This window comes from Acanthisitta chloris, unplaced genomic scaffold, assembly GCF_000695815.1.
Source record: "Acanthisitta chloris isolate BGI_N310 unplaced genomic scaffold, ASM69581v1 scaffold1510, whole genome shotgun sequence".
Lineage (NCBI taxonomy): Eukaryota > Metazoa > Chordata > Aves > Passeriformes > Acanthisittidae > Acanthisitta > Acanthisitta chloris.
The window spans coordinates 12,357-32,491 of record NW_008652000.1 but is presented as its reverse complement, the minus strand read 5'-3'; the positions used below and the strand labels follow the sequence as shown (position 1 = coordinate 32,491).

The 20,135-nt window shown below is 44.0% G+C and overlaps 1 protein-coding gene across 1 annotated transcript in view; it reads right to left on the bottom strand.

Moving 5' to 3' along the window:
• Window positions 1-20,015: 20,015 nt before the first annotated feature.
• The window catches only part of FDX1 (ferredoxin 1), a gene marked incomplete at its 5' end in the record, with an annotated part of 6,213 nt that continues 6,093 nt past the window's right edge, over window positions 20,016-20,135 (bottom strand). The window contains 1 exon segment of the mRNA XM_009075281.1: window positions 20,016-20,125. Coding sequence (XP_009073529.1) covers window positions 20,016-20,125 — 110 coding nt within the window.

Below are 20,135 nucleotides of genomic sequence, written 5' to 3'. Positions count from 1 at the left end.
CCCCCCCGCGTGTTTTTTCCCCGCCCGCCCCCCCCCCAGCCCCTCTGCCCCCTGCCTCTAGTGCTGCATTGGGCTGTTGTGACCCAAGTGCAGGACCTATCACTTGGCCTTGTTGAACCTCATACAGTTGGCTTCAGACCATGGATCCAGCCTGCCCAGATCCCTCTGCAGAGCCTTCCTACCCTTCAGCAGATCTACACTCCCATCCAGCTTGGTGTTGTCTCAAACTGATGGAGGTTGCATTCGATTGTCTCATCCAGATTGTCTATAAAGATATTCAACAGGACTGGCCACAATACTGGGCCGTGGGGAACATCACCTGTGACCAGCCAGCAGTTGAATTTAATTCTATTCCACTCCACTATCTAGACCAGGACACTCAGCCAGCTTTTCACTCAGCAAAGAGTTCACCTGTCCAAGTCATGAGCAGGCAGCCAGTTTTTTCTCCAAGAGAATGCTGTGGGAGACATTGCCAAAGGCCTGTGTCAAAGACATGTAGCTCATGTCCAGAGGAGGGATAGCAATGTTTATCAAAGCCAGAGAAATGTAGCTAAAAGTAGCTGTCTCAGACAAATAACTAAAAATATTTGAAACGTATTATGATGATGATTTATTAAATAACCCAGAAAACATCTAAGAAACCAGCAAAAGCTGTAGAGTATATATAATATATATATATATACACACACATACCAAATCTTTAAGTTACCCCAATAAGCCTATATATTAGGAGAAGATGCTATGCTACATGCTTCCCCTCAGTATTTAACATCTCCCTATATCCTGTGTTCAAAATACCTGAATACACAAAAGGAGACAGCGTCAGTGACACCACTGTACATCCTCATGCACTCACAGAGCTTCGAGGAATCATCTAGAGGGAGACCCAAGGCATCAGCCACACTGGCTGCTTTTCCCTCACTAAGGGCTGATGTGGGAGGAGGCTAAGCAAGCGGCTGTGGCTGCACTGAGCCTCTTGGCGTTTGTGCAAGACCACTTCCCCACGGAAGAGTCCTCGGCTCCTGCCAAGTGTAAGAGGCGGTGGAGCATGATGTCTGCCGGCTAAGCAGAGCCCTACATAAACATGAAGGGAAGGGAGCCAGCTCTCTCATTCACAGACACACTTGCATGATTTCACTTACTCTCAAGATTAGTTACCGACGTCTCTGTATTGAGGCCACTGTCAAGCTAAACTAATTGACCCACTGGTGTCCAAAGGGGAAGACTCTTTGGTTAAAGGTGTTGAATCTTTCTGTTAGGACATGGTTGCCACGCAGGGCCTAAAGGTTTTGGGCATCATTTGTGTTTTATAAATATGTACATTATAGTCCGTAATGACTTTTTCTTTATACTGGGTTTGCTCCAGGCCCTGTTTTGCTGGTTTCATTGTGGCTTCACTGCAAATGTCAGCAGTTCCTTGAGGACAAGTCGTCGGTAGCTGCTGCCAGTTGCATTAAGTTAAATATTTCAGAATTTAGCCATTCTGTGACCCTACATGGGCGAGGTGTTTTCAATACAGAAATTATTTCTCTGCACTTGATTCTCTTGTCACAAACTATTTCCATCAACATGCTACAAATCTGCTCTCAGGCGCAGCAGTAATTCTGATGTGACCATTGAAGGGAAGGCTGTCTTCCTCTTCATCCTTCTCCTCCTCCTGGGTTTGGAGAGCTTCCACAGGGTTCCCTGCTGCCCCAGGGGCTGGGACAGGCAGGGGGGGCTGGATGGTCTGCCAGCGGGGGAGGGAAGAGACAGGACTATGCTGTCAATGTGCACAGCTGAGGCTACACAATCCCAGCTGAGAGTTTAGACATTGAGCCCTGACAGTAAGGGCTGATGAAGAAAGAGTGACCTGTGGAGAGCACCTACTGGTGATTAAAGTCTGGGGTCAAGAGGAACCCCCCAGGGGATCATAAGGCATGTTGGCTGTGAGATCCCAGTCACCCCACCTGTACCAGGGGAGCTCTTGCACTGTCCAAGGAGAGTGATCAGCTCAGTGTCCCTGTGTGAACCCCACCAAGGCACTAGTGGGGCTGTCCCCTCCCCAGGAGGCCCTGAAGAATGGCAGGGATCAGTGCCTGCAGGGGTGTAGGACTCATGGGGAGCTGTGGGGGAAAAGCATATCAGCATGTTGGACAACCTCTTAGCAGGTGTTCTAAAAGGACTGTGGGAATGTGCAAGACTTGTTACATGGTGTTTAGGGAAAAGAACAAAGGCAGGACAAGGGAGGGATCGAGGTAGACATGGGAGGAATGAGCTTGAGAAAACAGAGGGAAAAGGAGACGCACCTTGAAGTCCAAATGAAAATGAAAATGTCTCACATCCTACAGGGCTATACTGAAAAGAGACCTGGAGAATGGAGCATATTTAGGAAGCTCATTCCTCGGACAGAGAAACCTGGCACTTGCCATTTCCTGAGCATCAGGACTGGACTCCAGCTAAGATGTCTGAGTGCTTTTCTTGCTCAGTGCTTGGAGGTCATTAGGGCAAACACCCAATGAACCCAAGATAACACATCAGGTTTGAGGCAGGAGGCTGGATTACTTTCAGTTATTTTCCTCTCAGCAAATGTGATTACAAAATATCAGTCCAACTGTTATGGATTCAGCCATTCTGTTCCCTTGCTGATTTCAGCTTTTTTTTTTTTTTAATGTGGATGTTATTGATTACAAGGAACTGACAAAAACATGCACTTAAGATTTCTTTTTCTGTCAGCTTAGTTATTTCCAGAGGGAATAAATTTGCATAAAATCTTTTTAAACAGAAAAACAAACCTTCTTAACAAAGGTGAGCTTATTCTGTAGAAGAAGCAGACAGGCAAAACAGCAGCAAAAAAATAAGCAAGTAAAAGTTTATGTTAAAATCTTGGAAATTCATAATTTTCAGTCACATATTTGTTTACCATGAGACTTAACCTAGGGATTTAGTAACACACTGCCATGTGCCCAGAGTTTCAGTTGTTGATTGGGGAATACCCATGTCCAGCCCAGTTCTAACATCCCCCACAGGGAGCTGTCCTTGAGAGGCTTCCTGGTGACCACCAGATCTGGATGATTCATTCTTCAAGAACACACAGACACACACCAAATACTAAAACAACCAATGCTTTGACAAAGTTTCCCAGAGCAGCAACTCTTTCTGGAGATGGGAAGGTGAAGACAGGGCTGTCCCATGTATCTGCTCTATGATGGGACCTTCCATGCAGGAAGATCCTCCCTGCAGCATCAGGGCTGGAACCAGCACTGGCCCTGCCTCCCTTCTCCCTCCTTGGGGGCAGCCAGTGGCAACCAGGGAGAGGATGACCAGCTGCAGTGGTGGCATTTGCCTCTTTGCACAGGTGCTGCCTGTGCTTTTCTGTGTAGGTGAATTAGGCAAAAAGCTTTTTGGGTCCACATCACCTTTTGGCATCTCGAACCTGCTGTAGCAGCAAGTTCACATCTGAGCTCTGCCCACATGAAAAAGTTATCCTGGGGCTTTGTTTCAAACCTGCTACTCACTGCTGATGAACAGCTGCTAAAATCACAACTTAAGTGTCCCCAGGCCCAGGGCACCCAAAAAGCCCTGGGATCTGGATGTGGACAAGCCTGAACCTATGTACTGCAGGACCTTGTCCTCCTCAAGCAACCAGGTCACACACAGCCTGTTGCTTTCCTGAAGCAACCAAGTTCACATTTGCTTTGAGTAATCAAATCTCTCCACTTTTCAATACAGAGGTTTTTGCTGGTTGAGGGTGTGGGGGAGAGGTAATTATTTGCCTGACTATCAGAAAGTGAATGTGTTCTGTATGTAACATTGAGCCTTACACCAAAATCAGTCCAGAAGAATGTAATCTGCATCCCTTATTTGTGGATTTACCATATGCAATTGGTCTTCACTGAAGCCTGGGCACTCGTGAACAGCAGCATGTGCATATGAAAAGCTCCATATACATATGTATGTGTGTGTATTCATCTATGTGGGCAGATGAGGAACATGCTCAGCATTGCTTATTGCTTTCTTTCCCATTGAAAGGTTCACTCAGACCATTAGCAGGACCTGGAGGCTGTTTGCCTCCTCCTGCTGCCACCCTGACACGTGCACACACATTCTCACAATTAGCAAACAGCACAACGAGCTGTGCACGGTGGGTCGGTTGCCCAAATTGTTGCAAAGACACTGCTGGCTATGGAAAAGGGCATCAAAGAAAGCAGCCTGGGCTCACAGGCAGCGATAAAAAGGACTGTATTCTTCAGATAATTTATTTGCAATGAATAATTCAGCTAGCTTTAGCCGTGAAGCTGGATTAAATACAGAGCATTAAGCACACTGAGATCCCCCAATAAAGGGTGCTATTCACTCCTAGCACAAAGGAATACTATTTACTATCATTAATTAACTTCCACACAAAGCCACAGCCATTTCTTTAGGTTCTAAGAAACTGTAAGAGGAGAATGTGAGCACAGAGCTGCTATAATTTCCCTTTGGTTTTCTCTCTCCCTACAGACACACACTGGCTGCAGGCTGAGCTTGGCTCTCTACAACACTTCTGGCAACACTGTCCTGTGCTGGAGCACAGTCAGGTTGCTTGTTCTAGCAGGGAGGGATGAGCTGAGCCCACCACCCCCTCGCCCTCGTGGCTGAGTCCTGCCCTATGTCACCACCCGACACTGATGGCAGTGAGGCAGCACCGAGTCCTCCCGGCGCTGATGGAGAAGGCTGGTAGATGGTATAAACACGGCACTCCCTAAGCTTGTGCAGCTTAAGGGATTCAGATTGCTCTGAGTAAAGCCTGGGGAGACAGAGAGGCGTTTGCCTTTGGGAAATAGGTTAAGGGTCTGGATGCTTCATCTACCTAGTGAGAGCATTTTTTAGATTTAATGAACATGTGTGCTAATTAGTTCTCTGAAGTCTCTGCTTTGAAATACCAGCTTTAGGATAACCAGAAATGCAAATTCTTGGCAATTATCATTACGGCTGCAGTAGTGACTAGAGAGCAGCTCATTTCAAGCAAAAAAGGGAGACAGGAGGTTTGAGCCGAGTGGCTGCAGAGCTTTTCTTCATCTGTGTGCTGGTTTGGGCTGGGGTGGAATTAACTTTCTTCACAGTGACTAGTATCAGGCTATGTTTTGGACTTGTGCTGAACACAGGGTGGACAATATAGAGATGTTTTTATTGTTGCTGAGCAGAGCTTACACAGAGCTAAGGCCTTTTCTGCTTCCCATACTGCCACACTGGCAAGGAAGTTGGGGGTGCATGGGAGGTTGGGAGGAGACACAGCTGGGACAGGTGACCCAAACTGACCAAAGGGATATTCCATACCATATGACATCATTCTCAGTATATAAGGTGGGAGGAAGAAAAAGTAAGGAGGGGGACGTTTGGAGTGATGGTGTTTGTCTTCCCAAGGAACTGTTACATGTGATGGGCCCTGCTCTCCTGGAGATGCTGAACACCTCCTGTTTGTGGGAAGCAGTGAATTAATTCTTTGTTTTACTTTGCTTGTATGTGTGGCTTTTGCTTTCTGTATTAAATTGTCTTTATCTCAAGCCACAGTTTTTCTGGCTTTTACCCTTCTGATTCTCTCCCTCATCCTGCTGGTGGGGGAGTGAGCAAGCAGCTGCATGGGGCTTGGCTGTTGCTGGGGTTAAACCATGGCAATCTGTTACAGTGTGCTCTTTGCAGGTGATGTTACAGACCACAAAAAACACTGGGTAGAGATTTTTGGTGAAAATATTTTTCTCTTGGAAGACAAGGGTTTAAGTTACATTGAAATATTTCATAAATGCTCTTCAATTTTGCTTAATTGTTTCTGTCTAGAAAGTGTTGAAAGCCTGTTCCCTTTACCCATGAAAGTCCACATTTTCTTCTGTCATTTTAAAAGAAAAAAGCAAAATCAAATTCTACATCAGATCTTGTTTCAATTTCTGACATACATTTAGAAAAGTCAAGAAAAGGAATTAAAGGTTCCATTTGATTCCGTGTGATTTCCTTTAACTTCTCTGTTTGTTGAGAAATATTTAAGGCTTTGCAGCCTGAGTGATCTGCTGGGAGGAGGATGTGGGGTGGCTGAGTGAGAAACAGAGCTGTTAACAATCCCACAGTGCTGCACCAACCAGCTTGGTCTGAATCTGTAGAGCCACTCTTGAAAAAGGGCAGGACAGAGGGATGTAAAGTGCATTTTTAACTGAAAAAATATCTAGCTAGGATACAGTTGGAGGAAAAAAGCCTGGCTCCATGCCCTAGATCCAAGATGGCCATATAGTACTCCTGCACTGTAATCCAGACAGCTATCCTGCCCCTCATGGCTGAACATCAGCCTTCTGATGTCTTGTCTGCACTGTCATCAGGTCCTTTTGAATTTAGACTTTTCTACTGGCAGGAAGTGGGCTTTGGCAGGTGAGCTATGTTGCCTAAACACCAGTTATCTGAAATGTCCTAGGACAGTGGATGTATCTGCTCTGGGCTGGAAGATACCACAGAGGACATGAAGGGTCCTTGACCCTCTGGGACAGCACCTGGAGACCAAGTAGGGTCTGCAGTTTCCAGACATGGCACTAGACTATGCTTTGGCAGCCAGACACTTTCCCAGTGCTTGCTTTAGTGGAATGGATTCACTGTCTGGAGTCCACTGACCATATTAACTGGACCCCCAGCAGCTACCATGGGAGTTCAGGACTTAGGACATGGACACCTCTGTGCACACTCTTAAACCTTGGTGGGCACCCAAAGAGACCACATCCAGCATGAATCCCAGACTCACATCCCTTTTATCTTATCATTGTCTGCAAAAGCATTTTCTCAGTTCCAATCTCTAAATGGTCTTGAGGTGCAAAGGCAAGCATGGAAGAACAATCTCTAAATGGTCTTGAGGTGCAAAGACAAGCAGGGAAGAATGGAACATTGTTGAGCTCCTTGGGATTCACTCCTACTCTTTAAAGGAAATAGCTGACTTCAATTTTAAAATGAGAGGCTTTTTCAGAGTTACAGGCAACCCTCTGGACTGCAGCAAGCTCAGGTGAGAAAGGACCATCCCCTTCGCCTAGAGCAGGGCATCCCAGTGTTCACACACTTCCAACTTTAGGCACAGGTAAATTGATGTTCCTCCAAGGAGATGTCTCCTGAAGGAGGCACCATGCTGCATAGGACTAAGCAGGAGACTAAGTGGTTCTCTACAATCTAGGGGGAATTTCGGTGCCTTTCAGCAGAATCTACATTAAATCCTGTTTTAGGTGGGATTTAGCAGGACGAACTCTAGCCACAGCTGCCTCTATTTTCCTGTCTGAAGTACACTGAAGGGCAGTCACAAACATGTTAGACATGACCTAGGTATAGTGGGGTGATGCAGGAGTGGGTTTGTGCACTGCACATCCCCGAGTCTGCCTGAAGCCAGAGATGCCTTTGGCAGAAGCACTGCAGCCCACCCACTGGCATCAGCAGCCATCACCCATCACTTAACCTCTGCTTTGAGCTACCAAGGGGGCTCCTGGGTCTGCAGGTGCCCTTTGAACCCCTCAAGCAGCTTAGAGGTGACCTCCTCTTGGTCCTGTGGAGGTAAGAGTGAGCTGTGGATGGGTGGGGGGAATTTCATAGAGAGAAACCTGGCACAAAGCAAGGTTTCTTGTATTTGTCCTTTCTGTTCCCATACAAGAGCTCCATCATCCCACCGAGCTTCTGAGACAGGGAACAAGCTGTGAGTTTTAGAAATAATTGCCTGTGGGAGATATTAATTCTATTTTTATCCTTCCCTGTAACAAAAGCTTTCCAATAATGTCCTCACCACTCATCAGCATTACCCACTAAATACATTTGAATAACACAGTTGCTGTGTTACCCTTTTAACTCCCTGCTTGCTTCTTGATATTTGGCCCAATAAATGAATGCCACATTTCTACTTCCAATCTTATTGTATTTGTACACTCTCAGGACACCTTCCAAAGATCATTTCCTAAGACAGAAAGATTCTCTGTTGTGAAATGGGCTGTCCTAACCTGGAAAACAAGAAAGCAGCACGCACATACTCAACTCCCAAATCAATTGAAAATGCACACTATAAAAAAGAAGAGATTATGAGTCAATTTGAGCTTCAAATTCCATTTGAACAACAAAGATTAAGCAGAGAGGATGCATTAAGGCACTTGGTTGCATAGTCCCTGATAAAGCTGGGATTAGTAAATAAATATTTTGAGCATAGATCTCCATCAAATATAAGATGCAAAACCATCCTAAACCACACACAAGCACAGCAAACACACAGGGAGCAGAAAGAACTGTCATCAAGTGCTGGGCTAGACCTAAGATGACTGTCACCCTTCATCAATACCCCCCCAAAAAAAAAACTGGCAAAAAAATGCCTAGTGCCAGAGATTACAGGGTAAGAAACAAAACATAAAGGCCCCTCAGATCACCCCTCATCTTGAGTGGCTGTTATGGACTTTGCCAGACAGAAGGTGCTGGGGGGGACATATGTACCTATCTTGTACAGATGCCTTAGTGGTCACAGGGCTGTCAGTGTGCCCTTTGCCATCCCTGAGCTGCAGCCTCCCATGAAGGGCCTGGCAAGGCAGGGCAGTGGAGGCAGTGAGGAGGTACACAGCCTTGGGAGCAGAGGTGCCCCATATCAAACACCCAACCTGCAGACAACTAAACCAGCCTAAGATCCATAAATGGAGAGATTAAGAGTCAATCCTTCAGCAGTGGCAAAGGGACCTAAGGGTTTGCACCCTCTGAGGCACAGCCTAGAAGGTCCTTGCCCAGGATGAAGAAGAATCATGAAGAAAAACCTTGGATGCCAAGCCAGGGGTGATTAAAAACATCTCTAATCCTTCCACTCTAATTTCCTTAATTTCCCAAGACAAATGATAGCATCTAAGAATTTACATACTTCGTGCAGACTGACAGGAAAACAAAAAGACCCATCTGCACACCCAAGATCATAAGTTTTCTCCTCCTTCTGGGTATATTTTGAAAAATGTTGAATAATTACAACTTAGTTGAAAGATCATACCTTAAAATAACTTCTCTTAAAAAAGTTATTACCTTTTTTTACCCACAACCTCTGGCCCTCCAGGCACCTCCCACCCATTCCAATCTCATCACCAGAAGCAAGATTCTTCATGTCCAACAAACACTTAATGGAGGCAGGTCTTGCCAAGCACATACAAAACAGGCTGATACAGCTCTACAATGTATTGCCATGATAGAAACACCAAAAGCCACGGGTGATAGTCATGCTCATCAGAATGCTTTTATGGAAATTATTTGGGTAAAAACTAAATGACCATTAGTCACCAAAACTGCCTAACTGGGAGAGTTGATAAAGACCCAGTAGTATTCAGCTACCTACAAGAGATGTGCATTCACAGAGCTCCATTTCTGGTTCTCTGCTTCTGATTCCCATGGGATACAGCCATCTTCAAAAGGTAAAACTTGGAAGATAGATTCATGATTATGGGCTCACAATCACTCTGCCCTGCATCTCTAGCCCCAATAACCCTTTGGCCAGGAAGATGGGATCACCACCTCAAGGTCTTTTTGTTTTACTTGTTATACTTCTTGGGTTTTTAATTGAAAAAAAAATTATCTTTTCCCCCCTATAGACCATATTGAGAAAAATGTCATGTGTGGGCAATACTCCTGGTCTCATACTTGACTAAAAAAATTGTTAATGACAACTGGTTTATAATGCACCATGAACTATTTAACATATTAAACCAATGAAGTCTGTGGAAACACACTGAATTTCAATATAATCAATTTCCTCAAAAGATCTTCACAAGTTTAGCAATAAACTTATCAGACTAGAAATCTTATGCAATAAACTTATCAGATGAACAAAGCTGATGCATTTGTCTGATCAAGTGCACAGGGGGCTGGAGCAGGTGATCTCTGAATGTCCCTTCCAACCCAAACCATTCTGAGATTGTGTGACTCCCCAGCCAAGTAGCTGGTGTTTATAGCCCTCTGTCCATCATTTTGAAAACATTGTAACATTAGAGAAGATAATTTCAGTATTTACCAGATTTGGAAAACATTATGAATGAGCTTACCAGAATTAAATGGTAACATGTGCAAACCTTCAGAATTGCTTTTCTGCATATGCATTTTAAATGAACAGCTTTCACTGCTTGAAGAGCACATGAAAAGAAAAATGTTGACATTTAACACTTTTTTTCCTCAAGAAAAATAGAATTGCTTTATGCAGCAGTTTATTTCATGTTTTCCATGAGAAAATAGAAGCAATAATTGTGAAAATACTGTAGCCCAAAATTCGGTTTGGAAGTCAAATATCTCCCAGCCAGGCCCTCAAGAAGCTGTTAGCAATGGGATTTCTTTTTTCCAAAGCCCTAATACCAAGGCTATGAAATTAGAAAAAGAGCACTTCAACATTACAGATGGCATCAGAGCCATGGATAACCTGGCAGAAAATGGAGAAGCAGGTTCCAGATTTCTGGTGCTTCACCTCTTTAGAAGCTATTAAGCTAATGTCTTTAAGGATCATATCAAAGTTAATGGCAATAGAAGAGAGAGCCATGCCTGGTAGAGACAGCACATGGAGGATGCAGCACTGGATGAAGCTGTTCAGACAGGAGCTTTGTACATAGTCACTAATTAAATTGCCTCTTGCTGTACGCTCAGCCATCCAACGCAGCTTCAGCACTTTGCAGCAGGAGCTTTGGCTAAAGCCACACAGCAGAAACGTGAGGTTTTCTTGTGTTGCATGGTGCTGAGAATGTCTGCTCCACAAATTCACTTTGTCTGCTCCTGTTCACCTGTGCCCTGAGCTGCACCTCTGTGTTATGCTGGGGTCACATCTTGGGTTCCCCCTACAGCTCCTGAGGATGCAAGAGTGGCCACAGCCAGTGCTGAAACACAAGGGCATGGCACTGGAGCCAGGAGCTGCTCCTGCACCCCTTCCCTGTTCCCTCTGGCAGCTCCTGGAGTGCTTGTATTTCTTCCAGCAGTTTATCCCACTGGGATTCCAGGCAACATGGTTACTTGGAAAACAAGAGAAAGCTGATGAATTTCATTATTATTGAAATGAGCAGAGCTGGCTTTCAATGCAAATATTGACTTGTGCAGTATAAAGGAATTTTTTTCAGGATACCTGATGTCTCTCTGACAAAGATACACCATATAAAGGACATAAACTGGGGAGAAGAAACCCTGAACAGATGTATCCACTGTGTGAGGGGAAGTTATGAGAAGCTGCCAGGCAATGGAGCAGGAGGGAAACAGTCAATAAATGAAGGGCTCTCCAGCAGAAGCAGCATAGGAAGAAACAGCAGACAGAACTGGGAGCTCAGTGCAAGCAATAGCAGGACCTGGCCAGGTGCTTTCTTTTTATTTCTAAATATTCAGCATGCTCTGGAAGGAATAGTGTGGTTTTCACTTCTGAAATAGTACTGTGACTTGTATCAAATGTTAATTTGCTTCAATGCTTTTTGCTAAACCAAAACATCTCGGGTCTGTTTATTTTGGAGAGGTAAGGAGCAAGTGGCAAGGACTGTATAAAGGGTCTATTTCTTCACTTAGTGGATTTGGGTCAATTGTTTACAGATTAAAACCTGCTGTCAGAGCAGCATCCACCCAAATTTGCTGCCAGAAATTAATTCCTGCTCTGGTTTGGACTGGGGTAGAATTAACTTTCTTCACAGTGACTAGTATGGGGCTATGTTTCAGATTTGTGCTCAACACAGGTGTGATAATGCAGAGATGTTTTAGTTATTGCTGAGCAGTGCTGAGCAAGCATGAGATCCTGCTCATTACCAGCTGAACAGCAGTAACAGCTACAAATTCAACCTAGTACATCTCAGTCAAATCTGTCATTATCTCAAACCCTTTGTGCCCCATGTTTGGCGCCAAAAAGAACTGTTGTGGTTTAACCCCAGCAGCAACCAAGCCCCAATAAGCTGCTTGCTCACTTCCCCACCAGCAGGATGGGGGAGAGAATCAGAAGGGTGAAATCTAGAAAACTTGTGGGTTGAGATAAAGACAGTTTAACAGGGAAAGCAAAAGCTGCACACAAGCAAAGCAAAACAAGGAATTAATTCACTGCTTCCTATGGTTAGGCAGGTGTTTAGCCATCTCCAGGAGAGCAGGACCCCTTTACATAGAATGGTTACTTGGCAAGACAAACACCATCACTCCAAACATCCCCCCCATTCCTCCTTCTTCCTCCCACTTTATATACTGAGCATGATGTCATAATGATATGGAATATCCCTTTGGTCAGTTTGAGTTACCTGTCCCAGTTGTCTCTCCTTCCAACCTCCCATGCACTCCCAACTTCCTTGCCCACTTGGCAGTGCAAAAAGCTGCAAAGGCTTTGGTTCTGCAGCAGCTCTGCTCAGCAACAACAAAAACATCTCTATATTATCAACCCTGTGTTCTGCACAAATCCAAAACACAGCCCCATACTAGGAACAGTGAAGAAAGTTAATTCTACCTCAGACAAAACAAGCACAACTTCTGAAATTATGTGGGTCTCCTTCCAGGCTTGAAGGTGACCATGAAGTTACAGCAAAAGGACCTTCCTGTGTAGTTTTGAGTGCACTCCAGACCTGAAGTAGCAAAAAAAAAAAAAAACCCCTATTGGTCTGGTAAATAACATCTCATTGCAGAAACCATGAACGGCTGCCTGTGCCTGCACTGGGCAGTACTTCAAGTGCCTGGACAGTTGGACTTACACTGATTACACTGCAGCTCAAGCTCACTTCAGGCTTGCAGCTCACTGGATTCATTTTTCACTCAGTAGCAAAAAGATTTGGGGAAATTATTTTGGCAGAGAATAAGAATTTCTGGCACCTGACCCTCAGAGGAAAGTTGATGTTATAAAATTCCCATGATCTAGAGCCATTATGGAGGCTCTTCAGCTGGAAGGAAGCAGAAATGGATTAAATGTATTATATATGGTGGCTTTATGGCAAACCAGGAGCAGCTCAGTGCTGGGCAGTTGGCAGCACAGATTAACCAGTTACATAAGCAGTGAAATACCTTAGCAAATATCTGGCGGTTTCTCTCTACTTTTATTCTAAGAATTGTCTCCTGTTCTCCAGTAATTGGTTTTCCCCCTTCATTTCTCTGTGCAAAGGTCTCTGATGTCTTGTGGCTCCTTTAGGCATTTTTACCTTCAAAAATAAGTACTATAACAGGCAACTCAGAAGCTAAATCTTTCCAGAGACAAATACTTCATAGAATGCAAAACAATAGAGAATAAAGACCAGGGATGAGGTAATTAATTAAGGTAATTTTTAATGTGAACCTCACATTCAATGATCAGACATAGGCTGTTTGACTTGGAAATGCATTTTCTGTATACATCACTCAGCAAAGGGAGATCCCAGTCTCCTGACCTTCCCTGCCAGGACATCATTCAGCCTTAGAGCAGCTCTGCTCTGCTTCCCAAGACCTCTGTTTCAGAGACTCCTGTGCCGCCCTTCTCCTTGAAGGACAGCCCCAGAAGGACAGGAAACTTCAAGGCAAGGGGCACTGATTACTTTTTCTTCCCTGTGCCTGCACAGAATGAGTTTTTCCTAATTTTCTGACAAAAATTCAATGATTGTAACAAGTCAGTTAGGCTGGAAGGAAAAAAAGTGCTGAAATCTGAAGCAGAGACTCTCCTGCTCCAGCCATCCCCTGCTCTGCTTCCTCCTGACAGTCATCAGTCCCTGGAACTGATCCACAGGCTGAACGAGTTTCCCTGTCACTCTGAGCTACCATATGCCTTGTCTCTGTGACACCATTTGTTTTCTTTTACAGCTATTTTCATCTGTTGTTAAACATTCCTCTGAGATGAGTCCTACCTTTATCCTCAGCCAAAATCCATCGCTGGCTCCCTGGGTGGTGTATGTCTGCTTCTCTCCTGATCCGAGAAGCTGCAGCTGCATCACTGTGACCTTGTGTCAGCTCTCCCTTCCTCTCTTTCTCCCCTTCAGTCAGAGTTTTCTAGGAAGGCAGTACCCTTCTTCCAAACCATTGCCAGTAAAGTCTGCAAGCGCTCACCAGACCAAGAGCTAGTTCTGACTTAACTAAGCAAAGCAGGGCTGTTACTCGAGGAAGGGTAAATTGGAAACAAGCTGCTAACCTGCCTCTGAACCTGCTCAGATGCACTTGGATGGAGTAAGATCATCCAACTTACCTGGATATATGCTTGATCCAAAACTGGATCCTTAAGAAGAGTCATTTTTGCTCAAACACAGCCTAAAGCCACACTATCTATGGCCTGATATTTCCTTTAGTGAGATGGGACAGACTTCTCCAAACTCAGAGATTTCAGCCCACCAGCTGCCAGTGGGAAGAAAACTGATTCAGCCATACCTGAACCCAGGTGCAGCTGCCACATGTGCCAGCAGACTTGTCTGGAGTATCTCGGAGAGATTACTTACATGGCACAAGCATCCCATGTTGTTATACCTTCTCATGTGTAATGCACCCTCTCTTGCCTGCTGCAGTGCTGGAGAAACCAGGAGCACAAATATCCCACACTGAACAGTGTTAGGTTGTGTGACTGATGGTTCATTGCCATGAACACAGAGGAGCAGTGGCACCATGACAGACAGGGAACCCCTATAACCCCACCAGAGCTGGTTGAGCCCCTGACAGTTCCCAGGACTGTCATGGGGAACCTCTAGGTCCACGGTCACTGCCAGAGGCTCCATGTCAGCTCTCAGAGGGTGTTGCAGCCTGTGGGGCTGAGGGCTCACAGGGCAGATGGCTGGAGCTGTTTTCTGTCTGCATTTCAGCAATGCACATGTGTCTGTGCATCTGTCTGTCTATGGGACCACATGCTCATCCGTGCTGCTGGCTGGGTGTGGGTATCCAGGGCTGTGGCAGTCTGGCCTCATCCAGCAATAGCTCTTTCCCACTGTAAGCCCAAACCTGCGTTTCCTTCACAGCAATAGGCATCCGAGCTGCCTTCACAGCAAGCAGCTCCATCGAAGCAGTACCTGAGCTGGGCTTTCATGAGCTGCGCTGCTCCTATACACGGATTTTAATCCCTACTGGCACTGTGCTGCAGGGATTTACCACCCGGGGTCAGCACCAGCCGACAGCATTTCTGGCACAGCTGTGCTCTGAAAGAACAGAAATGGGAAAACTCTTCTGTACCTGAACTGACCACAGGAAGATTGTACAAAGTCTGTTCAACCCCCTGTTCATCCCTTCCTCTCCCTAGCAGATGCGAGGGATGTGCCTTGCTCAGGGTGTATGGAAGGGGTTAGGTGCAGGGGAGATGACACTGGCTGGACTGGGGTAACTTGGAAGCACAGGGGCAGTGTAAATGCACAGAATCAGTTTTTGTGGCTGGGCTGAGGCCAAGGGAGCTTCCAGAACCGTGGAGGGTGGCCCCAGAGATGCTTCACTGAGCACAATGAGGCAACAGCTTTTAGATGAGTTTGTCCCAGTTGCAAATGCCAAATCACTGCTGGCCAGAAATGACTTTTAAGACATATTAAATTTTGGACTAGTTCACATCAAAAAAGCAGTTAATAAAATAGCAAGTGCTGGCCAGTGGATTAGAAAGTATATCTCAGGGTTACTTTTAATGTCTGCCCTTTTATGGATGGACCATGTTTCTTGTCGCTCTCCTGGCAGCACAACATGGAGAGAAAGAGCACCAATGCACTGCAGCAGCACAGGGATTTATACATCCACCCACAGAGGCAACAGCCCCTGCTATGATGCAGGAAATTCCCATTCCCTTTTTTATCTTTTCAGATCATTTGAGGAGACATAGTCTAGAGCAGCTGCAGACTCTTCCCAATGTTTTCTACTATTTGGTAGCTCAGTGACTGAGCTTGAGCATCTCTTCTTCCTTAAAGATTTTGTTTCTTTTTTACTCCCAAGGAATGAGGGTTTTTCTTTTGTCTACCCTAACTTTGTATACTACACTGTCCCCTGCAAGGGCAAAATATAGTCAGGCCATAAGTAATCTCCTCCAAGCCCTCCCCAGACCTGTGAGCAGGGCAAGCACTGCCACCTTCACTGCAGCTTTTTGGGACGTGGCCTTCTCAACTTGCCTGACTGGGATGTGAATTAGGTTTGGACATAGCTGCTTTAAATCTTTTGGAGTCCTGTAGCCAAAAATGGTGAACTTTTCAGGTTTTCTGTCTGAGGAGACACCAACTGCCTGGAGAACTTGCCTTTTCCTCTCCCATGACAGCTTGCAGTCCAGACGATGGGAACTCCTCCTGACATTATGAGATGCACTGATGTGGGAGTGCGAGACACACCCTTTCCCCTTTGGACATCCCACAAACACACAAAATGCCAGAGGTGGGAACTGCTGGCTCCTGTGGTCAGCTCCCTTGCCCAAAACAGAAGCCAGTAGTACCCCAAATCTGACTGGGGTATCAGGAGGTGGAGGGAAGGGACACACATAGAATCACAAACTCCTCCTCACGCTCAGAAAGGCAGAGGGGACCTTGCATCAGAGGACTATTTTGACCTGGCTTCCTCACAAACCCAACCCAATCCAAAGGACTTGTTTTACTCCCAAGCAATAGAAGACAGCACACCTCACCACTTCCCTCAATGCTTGTGAAATAAAGGTCTCTTCCAGCTCCAGACTTTGAGCATGTATTGTGAAGTAAAGATTAAAAACAAAGAGAACAAAGTCAGTTCTGATTTGCTCCTCCCTTTTGAGGGGAGAGACAGAAGAGAACCACTGACTCCATGTTTTAACAGACAAAGGAAATGTTTTTAGAAAGAAAGTTACCTGTAATCTTTATTTGGACAAGGAAGTAAATATGCATTTAACTAGTTTTGATGCTATAATTGTGTGTCATTGCACAACAATTCATACTTACACTTGGAACGTGCACCGTTAACTGTTCATTTCCATTTTACACGCAGAAATACATTCAATGGCTTGGAGAAGAAGGGAAGAAAAATCCATACAAACATGGTGTGTCAGAAAAAGGTCAAAAATAAGATTTATTTGCAAATCATTTTGACAATAAAGAAACTAGTATCTCTGAGCTGTGCATTTTAGGGACTACACATCAGTTCCTTTGCCTTCTGAGATTTCCATTTGCATGCAGTATGGGATACCTCTAGAACTCAAAATGAACTTGAAATTGTCCTTTTTTGCCTTATAGTGCTGAGTAATTCCTTTCACAGGCACACGACAGGAGATTCAAAGTCTTTGTAATGAAAAGCTGTCACAGGAAACGTGCAATGAAACAACCTTGGCTTAGAAAGAAAATTGTGGCATGAGAGCTGTTTCACATTTGTTTAACACAGTGTTAAGCACTTCAAGATTCCCACAAGAAGTGCCTGGTGCTGTATGAAAAACAACCCAAACAAACCCAGCAAAACCCCCCTAAACCCAAAACAAAACCCAAGAAGACCCCAAAACTCAATAAATATCAACACCTACCCCTAAACCTCACAGCTACACTGAAACCTCAGACTACACAGTACCTCTGGTTATGACCCAACTTCCTTCTCTTGAAAGCTAATGAGCTGTGTCTCATGTCAAAAAAACCCCCCAAGATTTAATAATAATTATGTTATATAAAAGAGCTCAGGATAAAGGCAATACAGAGTGAGTACTGATTTACCTTAGTGCCTGACTGTGTGAGGGCAATCTCTAAATTATGCTTAGAGTCACAGCAGCTGAAGAGGAAGAACAGCAGCATCTTCAGATCACTTCTTCACTTTATGTCCACCCTTCTCCCTGACCTTGCTCTACGCCTTTCAAAAAGCCTGGAAATTTCAACTCTGAAGTCATAGTTTGAATTAGATGAGATTAGAAGTGTATTCTGAAACTCTTTGTGATTAAGTTCTGAGCAGACCACAATTAGCATATTTTGCACTGGGGTAAAGTCCAAAGGTAGTGCAAGGACACAAAGCAACTTAGAGAGGAAACTGAAGAATCTGAACCACATCTATTTTCAGTATAGTTCCAGAAAATATTGATTTTGATAATAAAGAGGGACTTTTGTTTTCCTCTTTATGAAGGTCAAAATACTCCCAATATTCAACAGTGGAAAAATAATTTTCCCCCTTCTCCCATATATATAATAATGCAAGAAAAGATGTCCAGATGTCATCATTACCAGTTCAAATAAAGCATTAATGAGTGCATTGGATCATTCAAATGTAAATAAACATGGTGTGTATATATATATAAAAATAGATATAAATATGCCCAAAATATCAAAATTACCTCATAAGGGTAACAACTATTGGTGACAACCAGTTCATTTAAATATCTAGGTAAAGCTGGAGAGAGTAATAGTCTTAGAAATATTATTTTATTTTAGGTTACTTTAGAAAGATTAAAGCAATATTCAACTGAAAGCTCTTCATCATCAGCCCACATGCCATCTTACACTACCTTCTGGGGAACCTAGTCCCTTTCTGTGGAATAAGTATAGTTGGTCATTTCACATCAACCATTACTGAAGTGATCCTGAGAGCAAGACCTAGAATCCAGCAATCTCTTCAAGCTGAATGCCCTGGCTAACATTAGACTGCCTTCTACACAAGCTCAAAACTGAAAAAGGGATAAAGATTTCAGACCAAATCTTACATTGACATTGTTCCCTTCCATCCCAACTCAGCCATCTTCAGAGAAGAGCAAGAATTTAGTGGGTAAATTGCAAATCGCAAATCCAATGGTTATGTTCTCCCATTAGACAGGTCCAAGGCTTCACTCTTCTGAGTCCTTTGTATCCCCATATTTCTGGTGCAGTCAAATGCAAATACTGTTGAGGTTTATTGACATCTGATTTGGGCAACAGCCAAGCTGCAGATGACAACATTCTGCATCAGCCTGTCCTGGTTTCGGCTGGGAGAGAGTTAATTTTCTTCCCAGTAGCTGGTACAATGCTCTGTTTTGAATTTAGAATAATGTTGGTAACAGACTGGTGTTTCAGTGTAAACATGGCTTAGCCACAACTAAGTCAAGGACGTTTTTAGCTTCTCACCCCCCCACACCCCCTCTGTGAATGGGCTGGGGGTGCACAAGGAGCTGAGAGGGGACACAGCCAAGACAGCTGACCCCAACTGTCCCAAGGGATATATCAGACCATATGGTGTCATGCTCAAAATATAAACCGGGGGGGAAGGTTGTCCAGGAGTCATTGCTCGGGAACTGGCTGGGCATCAGTCAGCAGGTGCTGAACAACTGCATTGTGTACCACTTGTTTTATGTATTTAAACTCTTATCATTATTATGGTTGTTTTCTCTTCTGTTTCTATTAAACTGCCTTTATTGCAACACATGAATTTTACTTTTCTTTCCTCCATCCCACTTGGTGGGGGTGGGAGTAAATGGCTGTGTGGTGTTCCACTGTCTGCTGGGTTAAACCATAACACAGCCCCTAGAATCTGCCACATCTCATTAAGGTTCCAAAGTACAGAAGACTCCTACTCTGAAAATCCACTCTTTGCTGAGGAAGTATCATATTTACTAAGAACATGAATTAGCTCTGAGCATACCATCCTTAATGATGACACTTCAAAAACACCCCATGCAGTCTTATAAGTTTAGTTCTCTTACACATCCAGGTCTGAAACCTAGAAATGCTCAAGGGTTTTTTAGGAGAAGTCTTGAAGATGTCATTAAATGTTTTGGCAGAGTAATGTTATATGAAATCTGTAATACACTTGCTAACGTTTATAATCCAGTGATTATTTGTAAGAAGTATTATTGCATTTTAAGCGTAAAAATATAAGAAGTTCTATAAAGAAAATTAAAATAGCATTAATCTAATATTGATAGTCATATAAAATAACTCACAATTATGTAAGTTTCCATATTTAATTACACATTTAAAAATAAGTTATAAAAATAATTAAGCTTCTTTAAAACCCCCAAGATAGTTTCTTTTAGGAGTTTTTACTCATATCTACTGATTGTCTAGCATCAGCAACAGCTTCTGGTACTCGAACAGTCATATCGTTCATTGATTTCTTCAAGCAGAATATAAAATAACTCACAATTATGTAAGTTTCCATATTTAATTACACATTTAAAAATAAGTTATAAAAATAATTAAGCTTCTTTAAAACCCCCAAGATAGTTTCTTTTAGGAGTTTTTACTCATATCTACTGATTGTCTAGCATCAGCAACAGCTTCTGGTACTCGAACAGTCATATCGTTCATTGATTTCTTCAAGCAGATTTGGCAGCCTAAACCTGTAAGGAA